At 44.6% G+C, this 9,894-nt stretch overlaps 1 protein-coding gene across 1 annotated transcript in view; it reads left to right on the forward strand.

The window, feature by feature from the left end:
• Window positions 1-9,676, forward strand: part of PIGB (phosphatidylinositol glycan anchor biosynthesis class B) — a 369,888-nt gene extending 360,212 nt beyond the window's left edge. The window contains exon 12 of the mRNA XM_044078951.1: window positions 8,405-9,676. Within this exon, the coding sequence (XP_043934886.1) occupies window positions 8,405-8,524 (120 nt within the window). The 3' untranslated portion in view covers window positions 8,525-9,676. The remainder of the gene's footprint in view (window positions 1-8,404) is intronic.
• The last annotated feature ends 218 nt before the right edge of the window (window positions 9,677-9,894 follow it).

A 9,894-nucleotide genomic window follows, 5' to 3' on the forward strand; every position in this document is an offset into this window, starting at 1 on the left:
TCCGCTGTGGCGACCCCTAACCGGGAAAAGCCAAAAGACACAACATATATATATATATATATATATATATATATATATATATATACACACACACACACACACACATATTCACACACACACACAAGTGCATATAGTGTATATAAAAAGTGTACACACCCCTGTTAAAATGCCAGGTTTTTGTGATATAAAAAAATGAGACCACAATAAATCATTTCAAAACTTTTCCCACCTTTAATATGACCTATAACCTGTGCAATGCAATTGAAAAACAAATCTGTTAGGGGAAAAAATATAAAAAATTAAAAACGTACAATAAGCTGGTTACATAAGTGTGCAAATGTTGGATGATGGTGGGGAAAAAAAGCGGTAACTGGGAGTATATGTTTTGGGAGTGTAATGAGATTACCGACTTTGAAGATTCCCTATAGGGTACTCTGTCAGAAAAATAGTGAGCAGGTGGGTGTAATTAAGAAAATTTTTTTTTTGGAGCTGGGATACAGGATCTGAACTGCCTAGACATAGTAAGGCCTTGTTGCATTTAATTCTGGTGGCTGCCGAAAAAGAAATTACTGGAAAATTGAAATCAAACTCTAATTGTACCTGAAGAAATGAATACTACAACAGAGATAAAAGAACTGGAAGTGGGATTGGTAGAAGGATAGGCGCAAACTACATCGAAAAAATGGAAACTGTGGGACCAATACACACAGAATAATGTTTTAAATGTTTTGGAGCAGGACTGAGGTTTAAGGGAAGCCAAGAATTGAAGATGTATGTAATGTTAGAATGATGATAATTACAAAATTATTTATGTGATGTATGTTTGTAACTGTGAAGATGTTAACATGGTTTGTTTATAGAAATGCATTTGCTCATGTCTTAAGTGATGATGCAAGAAGTGTGTTAAGAAAGAGGATTCAGTCAGTCTTCCATGAACAAAATTTGCATCTGGTTTGAAACGCTGTACCCTTCAGGCACAAAGCCAGATTAGGCCTGTGTGGTAAATGTTCTGAAAGAGTCGAGCAGTATACCCTGATGTATGTTTAGTTAAATTCAGACCAAACAGCTGTACCAAATAACCTCGGTAACATGGCAATTCTGCCTAACATTACAGAAACACCTTCCTTGTTACACTGCAGAAGGTATTTCCACGTATATAAATAGCATTACTTGTCATCTTAAGCGTTGTAGCCTCCTGTAAAAATCCTCATGACCTCTGCAAAAGACAACTTATGAGTAACTAAAAACTCATTAAGCATTCTGCCATGTAGAGACTGGAACGTGTGGGACGCATACGCCTGTGCCCCCCCTTCCCCCCTTCATATTTTTAAGAAGCATTATGATTATTTTGTAGTAGTGTATACAGCATACAAACTAGCTTCTCAAGTGTTGTTTCACTTCAGAATTGCAGCTGTTAATCCTGACTCTTCCCCTGTCTGATTGTTTTACACTTGAAGTTAGAGCTATATTTGTAGTTAAGTAATGTAAAGGGCAGGGATTGTGAGCTGCTGTAATGCTAAGTTTGGGGACAAAGATTTCTGAATGCCTGCAAATAACATATCCATTTTGTGGGTACCAAGCTTAATTGTTACATTCTACATCATGGCAGCAGACAGATATTAAAAGTGAACTATCTGGGACTATACTCTTTGCTCATTCATCACCTTAGGCTTGGTGCAGCTGTCCCCATTGATAGTCTTGTATGCTACCTAGTACAAGTGCCATATCACATAGCAACAGGAGACCCACATAGTGGTGGTGGGAAGAGGTGCTGGCAGGACAGTAAGTATACTAATCACAGTACGTGTAGTCCAAAATATTTATATATGTTTGTTTACCTGGACATTATACTGATCACAGTGAACCAAATTAAAACACAAACCAGGTAAATAACTGTCACAGTCATACAGATAGCTATGAACACTATATTAGTTGCTAGAAATATCTTGAGATAATTGTATCAGGGAAAGAGCTACAAATTATGATAATGCATTATGACACATTATTCTAATTTAGTTCTTATTACTCAGGTTCTGTACTCTGGTCAAAGGCCACTTTTCAAGCATAGGTGCAGCCATAGTAGTAAATTAAGGTATAGTGTGTGTAGTATAAGCACTTTAAATAAAAGATTGAACTACTAGACTCTCTAATATTGGCAGATGTTAAGTTGTCTATCTCGCCTTCATTCTTGCTGGATGGGTTCGGAGCCGACCTCGGCTCCGACTCGGCCACTCTAAAAGCTCGAGAGTTGGTTCCACCGGCTCGAGGCTCCCCTTATATCCCACAATGCTAGGCGTGAGTTACCTCAGATCTCGTTTGCCGCTACAGCGATCGAGGTGTTTGGTTTCTACCGGCTTCTTGGTGAGTTATTGTAGAGTAAAATTTAGTCTACTTAAACCCCTTTAGTTTAATTCTTAACAGTTGTTTCCCTTAGTTTAGTGGATTTTGTCCCCTTTTCTCTTCTATTATCCCCCTTTTTCCACAAGAACTCATAAGTTCTTCCCTCGGGCCTTTGGGCCTTTTCCATCCCCTAGTGGTGTGTGTGTGTTTTCTCAAGAATTTAAAACTTTGATAGTGTGTTTTATTTTTTGAGTTTAAACTTGTATAGGGGGTAATCAGTGTGTTTGACTGTGTGTGTGTGGTTACACTTCCTTCTATAATGTCTAAAGACTCAAAGGTCTCAGGCTTCAAGAAGTGTGACTCGTGCTGTCAGAAAATGTCTCTGACAGACGGTCACACTTCTTGTGTCTACTGCCTGGGACCTTTACACCTGCATGACTCCTGCGCTGTATGCCAAGGCTTCAGCCCCAGGGTCCTGCAGGAAAGAAAAAACAAACTTATTTTGAGAGGTTTACTTAAGCCTGAGGGTTCCTTTACTGTTCCTTCGGGAAAGCCCTCCAAGGCTTCTAGGTCCTCGGCTCCAGCTTCTGAGCTGAGACCTAAGGCTTCGAAACCTCTGTCTACATCGGCTCCGGCTGGAGCCGATGAGTCTCAGACTGCAGTTTCTGTGGGTTCCTCGGCTCCAGCTGGAGCCGAGGTATTGGAAATTCCTGTGTCGGTTCCGACCAGACCTTCGGAACCGACATCTAGAAAGATCCAGGTCACCGTCCCTTGGCTCTGTTCATTCGGCTCCAGCATCTCCCCTGCTGTCTGAACGGAGCCATAGATCTCACTCCTCTAGGTCATCGAGGCTTTCGGACCATGACCTTCAGAGGGTAGTGAGTCGACTTCTCAAGTCCGAGGCACTGGCCCAAATGCTTCAGAGCCCGACTCATCAGTCGATGGCTGACCCTGTCCCTCATTATGTTCCTCCTCCGACTCCGTTGAGCCGGGCAGGCGTTGAACCGAGACTGTGGTAGCCGGAGCCGATACAAATGTCTTCGGCTCCATCGCCGGCTCCGATTTCTTCCTTAGAAGAATCTCGGCACCGGACTTCCTCGTCGGCTCGAGGGGTGAGTGGCATCGGACCCTTGTCCGACCCCACTCTCCTCTCGGGCTTCGGCGCTGGTGAGTTCGGCTCCGACATCGGCCTCGGAGCCATCACTGTCGGTGCCGAGGGAGGTTTTAGCTGAGCGGGGACCTCTGGCTCTGCCTGACAGGGTGCGTTCGAGGTCATGCGGAGTGTGTTGGAACCTGGTTCAACTCCACAGTCGGCTCCGTCCCCCCCTCCCTCTTCGGTGCCTCAGCTCAAGTCGACTCACTCCCTCATCCCAGGCCGCAGAGAGCCAGCTCCTCAGGAGTCCCCTGTGGGATCTCATCCTCTTCGAGGCCTCTCCTGAATTGGCAGAAGAGCCCCTCGGAAGAGAAAGTGTAAGAGGAAACACATAGACTCACCTGAGTCCGTCACCTCTGACACAGATTTAGAGGATGCCGAGGGTTCCCCCCCTTCCCCTTCTGAAGATGTCTCATTTGCAGACATTCTAGAAATCCTTAAGCAGAGGGAAATTGGCCAGCCCTCAACCCTTCGGAGGATGAATCTGTGTACCTTGAGGCGTTTGGCTCTCGCCCTTCCACCTCCTGGGTGTCTCCCCTTGACCCCCTCATGCAGGTGGTAGCAAAAAGGCATGGACGGCTCCTGACTCAGTGTACCCCATCCCCAGGTGACCCTCAAAATTTATCACGGCACCAGCGGATAAACAATTTTTGACCAAGGGAGTTTCTGTGGATGCTATGGTGGTTGCTGCTGCCACTAAGAAGGAACTAGCTGATCCTTCAGTGCCTGTCCATCCACCTAACAAGGAATCTAGGTCTATGGACAGGTACGGAAGCAGATGTTCTCATCAGCGACCTTTGCAATGCGTCGCTGAACTACCTATGCCATTTTACTCATCTTCAAAGAGACTTGATCAAAGAAGCGAGTGACATGTTGAAGGATCCTACAGCTGCGGGTTTTCAAGACAAGATGAACACTCAGCTGGCTACCCTGAACTCCATAGCTAACTCCTCCATGCGCCTCCTTTCGTATGCGGCTGATGGAGCGAGCAGGGCCACAGGGACAGGTGTAGCCTTACGCAGGCATGCCTGGATGCGGCTATGCAACTTTGCGGACCCCTTTAAAACGTCTTTCACTAATTCCCCGTTCGATGGATCATCTCTTTTTGGTCCTCAAGTGAAAGAAACCTTGACTAGGTGCGAGACGGATGGCAAGACTCTTTCTGCCGTCGGAGTCCGTTTCTCTACTCCTTCTAGGCCTTACCCCAAAGGCCAGAAAAGTGGGAAAATGTGGTTCCGCAAACAATCTCAAGGGACTTCGCCTGACGCACAGAGTCGGTTCCCGCCAGAGGCAGAGGGGGGAACAACAATGGTAGACGTCGCCCTAGAGGCAGGGGGGGTCCGCAGAACCAGGGCAGTCGAGAAGCCTTCTCTGATAAGCCCTTTCAGCATCCCTGAGGTGTTGCCCGACTGCCCACCTTCGGAGGCAGTCGGGGGAAGATTGTCACTGTACCCAGAAGCCTGGCTATCCCTAACTCAAGACAAATGGGTACAGTCCATCATTTCCGAAGGCTATTACATTCCTTTCGTTCGCATTCCAAACCAATCAAAAAAATCCCTTCCAGATGTTCCACCCGCTCAAAGGGATCTTGCAGCTTTGGAAATTTCAAAGCTGCTTGCAAAAAGAGCAATTCAGCCAGTTCCAGCAGACCAGCAAGGATCCGGAATCTACTCCAGGTTCTTTTTAGTTCCAAAGAAGACAGGGGACTGGAGACCAATTTTGGATCTCAGTATCTTGAACAAGTCAGTCAAGAAAACAAGATTTCGGATGGTCACGCTGCAGTCCATCCTTCCCTTTGGGAAAGGAAACTGGATGTGCTCTATAGACCTTCAGGATGCGTACTATCACATAAAATGACCAGACGCTCCAGAAGATTCCCCCGCTTCAGGCTGGGAACCAGTCATTTTCAATTCAGGGCCCTGCCCTTTGGTCTCACCACTGCCCCGGTGTTTACCAAATGCATGGCAGTGGTAGCTTCTCACCTGAGACGCCAAGGATTCCAGGTGTTTCCATATTTGGACGACTGGCTCCTCACAGCTCCCACCAAGCATCTTCTTCTAATGGCCAGGGACTACACCTTCGCATTTGTCAAAATTTAGGCATTTCAATAAATTGCGAAAAGTCTGTTTTGTCGCCTTGTGGTACTATTACCTTCATAGACGCACTTCTAGACACACTCTACATGTCTGCGAGACTAACAGATCAGAGAGTAACAGTCATAGACAAACTGGTCTCGCTCCTCTTCAGCAGCAACAGAATCAAAGCCAGGTTAGTTTTGAAAGTGTTGGGGATTATGGCGGCTGCCATTCCTCTGCTTCCATTAGCCAGATTCCACATGAGAATCCTTCAATGGATGCTCTTCATGCAATGGTCATACCAGCAACTTCCGATGTCCCACACCATTATGATTACGCAGACATGCAGGAATCATCTTCTGTGGTGGATGTCTTCCCCTCAGCTCTTATTGGGAAGACCCTTTGTCCCTTCCCCTCTGGTTGCTACTCTGACAACGGACGCCTCCCTGATCGGGTGGGGGGGGCATTATCAGGGCAGAACTGTCCAGGGCACATGGCAACCAAACGAATGCCACTTGCACATAAATGTTCTAGAGATGAGAGCAGTGCTTTTAGCGTTGCAAGCCCTTCAAGACTCTCTTCCCTTGGGAACGATAGCAATCCAGACGGACAATATGTCTGTAGTGTGGTATATCAACAAACAAGGCGGAACCAGGTCCTACCCCCTGTGTCGAGAAGCACTCAGACTGTGGCAATGGGCGATTTCTTCTCAGCGGTTTCTGATAGCAACGCACATCCCCGGGAAGTCCAGTCATATTGCGGATAAATTGAGCAGAGCTATCCTCATGCCTCACGAGTGGTCTCTGAAAGACTCTGTTGTGAGAGAAATTTTTCTCAAGTGGGGTCAACCTTGCTGCGACCTTTTTGCTACTCCCCAAAACAGCAAGTGCAGAGATTATTTCACCCTATTCCCCTTACCAGGCCAGCCCAGCAGAGACGCTCTAGTCCAAGTTTGGCCCCAGGGACTTTTGTATGCATTTTCTCCCTTCCCACTAATCTCTCAAGTGATACAGAAAGCTATCGCTCAGAAGGCCTCGTTGATCCTCATTGCTCCTTACTGGCCTCGACAGGTTTGGTTCCCCTTTCTACATCATTTTCTGTTGGAGCGACCTTGGCATCTGGACCTAGTTCCAGATCTTTTGATCCATCAGTCGGGTCAGTTTCATCGCTCCCTTCCCTCTCTGAACCTCACTGCTTGGTTCCTCCAATTCCAACCTTAGCCAGGCTTCCTCAAATATCTCACTCTGTCCGAGATATTTTGATAGCTTCCCATAAATCTTCCACTCGGAAGGTTTATTTGAGTAAGTGGAAACGTTTCGCCTATTGGGCTCAAGGAAAGGACATAGATCCTTTCACTGCTTCCATCCAAATGGTCCTTGATTTTCTAGCTGAACTCTTCCATGCAGGTTCATCTCCTTCTACTCTTAAAGTTCAATTGGCAGCTATTTCTAACTTTCATGTGGGCATTTCAGAGTCTGCTATCATGTCCCACAAGCTTTGTAAAGCCTTTTTGAAGGGAGTTTTTCTACTCAGACCTCCTATAAGAAATCCTCCTCCTCCTCCTTGGGACCTAAATTTAGTTCTTAGCTCTTTGATTCTTTCCCCTTTCGAACCTGCAGCCTCCTGTTCTTTAAAATTGTTATCATGGAAGACACTCTTTCTAGTGGCTATTACTTCAGCTAGAAGAGTTTCAGAACTTCATGCACTCAGCTGTCGACCTCCTTATCTGTTGTTCCATAAGGACAGGGTATCTTCTGAACCAACCCGTCTTTTTACCTAAGATAGCCTCGGCGTCTAACCTAAATCAAAGCATTGACCTCCTGTGTTTTTCCAGAATATTCTAACAGGTCTGAACAAAATTGCATTGGCTAGATGTTCATCGTCAGTTAAGGTACTATTTGGATAGAACCAAACAATTCAGAAAATCTGACCAGCTGTTTGTCTCTTATGCAGAAGGCAGAAAGGGACTTTCAGTTTCAAAGGTATCATTATCTAGATGGCTAACATCACTGATTTCCCTTGTTTATGAAATTAGACACCAAAAGCTGCCTAACAAACCTAAAGCCCATTCTGCCAGAGCTTTGGCTACTTCTATAGCCTTCCAAGACAGACTGCCTATTGACACCATTTGTGCAGCGGCTACTTGGGCTACTCCTCACACTTTCATTTCTCATTATAAGTTGGATTTAGCTTCTAGGCATAGAGCTAACTTTGGTTCCACTGTTCTCAAGAGTCTGTTCCATTAGGCCACCCAGGACAAGGTGCTAGGGACACGGTCCCATCCAGCAAGAATGAAGGCGAGATAGACAACTTAACATATAGAAGTTATGTTCTTACCATAACGTTCCATGTTAGTTGTCTTCTTCTCGCCTTCTTCTTGCGTCCCACCCTCCTTCCCCCTGGCCTGGACAGACTTAGAGGAGTTTGATTGTGACCTCTCTTTCTACCACCTCTTTACTTTAGGAATATGCTCTGCCGTGCATATTTCCTAGATCAGGATGTAGGTCACCCTTCTCTTCACCCGTGTTTATAGAGGTGGATTTTGTTTCTAGTTATTCTGCTACTATTATAAGCTGGGTCTAGCTTACAAACGAGATCTGAGGTAACTCACGCCTAGCATTGTGGGATATAAGGGGAGCCTCGAGCCGGTGGAACCAACTCTCGAGCTTTTAGAGTGGCGAGTCGGCCGAGGTCGGCTCCGATCCCATCCAGCAAGAAGAAGGCGAGAAGAAGACAACTAACATGGAACGTTATGGTAAGAACATAACTTCTATTTTCTACCTCTGTTATAACTTCACTTTGCATATTTAATTTTTGTTTATTTGTTTTTTAATAGGAAATTGTTCCATTCCTAGCAGGCAATAATTATGTGAAGACTACAGATTTGTTTCATACCCACTTTCCTGAAGGTCGGGTTGGAAGCCATATCTACATTTATGAAAGAAAATCTAAATGAAATGCACACAAAGTAGACAGAAGGAAAATCCCAGTCACCAATGCCTTAGCATCTGTGTCACTCAGGTGTAATGGTTCTTGAAGAGCAACTGATGCCACAGTTAAATCTGTGCTAAACCAACTGGTTTTACTGTTTATTCTTTGCTTTCTGAGATGCAGCTTTCCTTATGATGTGCAGTCCTCAGTTGTGTATTAACTAAAGTTAGTATAACTACCTTAAATGCTATTTATTAGGACAGTGGAAGTGACTGCCTGTTGCACACTGGTAAGTGATCCAAGACATTAGTCACAATGTGTTTGTATCTGAATGTACCATTCAAATTTGAAAGTATGAAGGATGACCACCGGTCCTTCCAAACTAAAACAGATTCTGTCTGCTCTGAACTAGACACTACATGTGTGCGTGCACATGAGTGTGTTAGGAATTATGTGTATTTTTTCATCTTATAATTAAGCATATGATTACTTAAATTCACCTTGGGAATTTGCTGCTCATAATAGTATCACAGAACTGTCCTTCAGAAAGTGAAATGGTTGAAAAAGGCAAAGAGCAATAACAGTTTGGCTGACAGCAAGACCTGTGGTGTTACAACCACCGTAGCAGACCACAGACGTGGTTGCTGCTTTAAGGGTAAGGTGAAATCTGCAGAGGGGAGATATGCTGTGGGTGAACCCACATAACATCTTTGCCGTGGAACAGTAGTGCCTTAAAAGCTCTGAAAACTGGAACAAAAAGCTTCTTTGTAAGCACCTTGACATGCAAAAGAGTACTTAACTCAATGAACCTAGCATCAAACTCCGCCTGCAAATTGGGCATGTTTGATAAGAACTCATACCCTACAGCAGTATTCTATTTACATGACAGAGAGGGTGAACATAGGCTGGGGTTAGGAGCTGGTGAGCCTGTAATTGCTTGTAAAGGCATCTCATTCTGTCTGTTATAGCGCATATCTTGCATTATGAAACAATGTATGTTGTGCCTTAGGAGTAGTAAGGGAACACCTGCAGCTTCACTCCGTGGTTGTATTGTGACAGGCAACCTCAATGGGGTTGGGTAGAGAACATAAATGAATGGGCTAAATTGTATATTTACATTTGTACATAAAAATCATAGTTTATTAAAAAATGAATAAATGTTTTTAAACAACACAAAATCTGCTGCACAGATTAATTCAGTCTCATGTCTTTGTAAATGCTTCCTAAGACAGATAAGTAAAGTATAAAGGATAACATTGGTTCAAAACTGAAATGGGACTACAAGTCTTAAAGAGAACTTTAATAGAAAATGTATAGAAAAGTGCAGAGTACCATCTCTCTGACCACAGGTTCAGTGGCTCATAGACAGAGCATCTGCCCACTTAGCTTTTAACC

Source organism: Protopterus annectens, chromosome 7.part1 (genome assembly GCF_019279795.1).
Source record: "Protopterus annectens isolate FY-2018-M chromosome 7.part1, PAN1.0, whole genome shotgun sequence".
Taxonomy (NCBI): Eukaryota; Metazoa; Chordata; order Ceratodontiformes; family Protopteridae; genus Protopterus; species Protopterus annectens.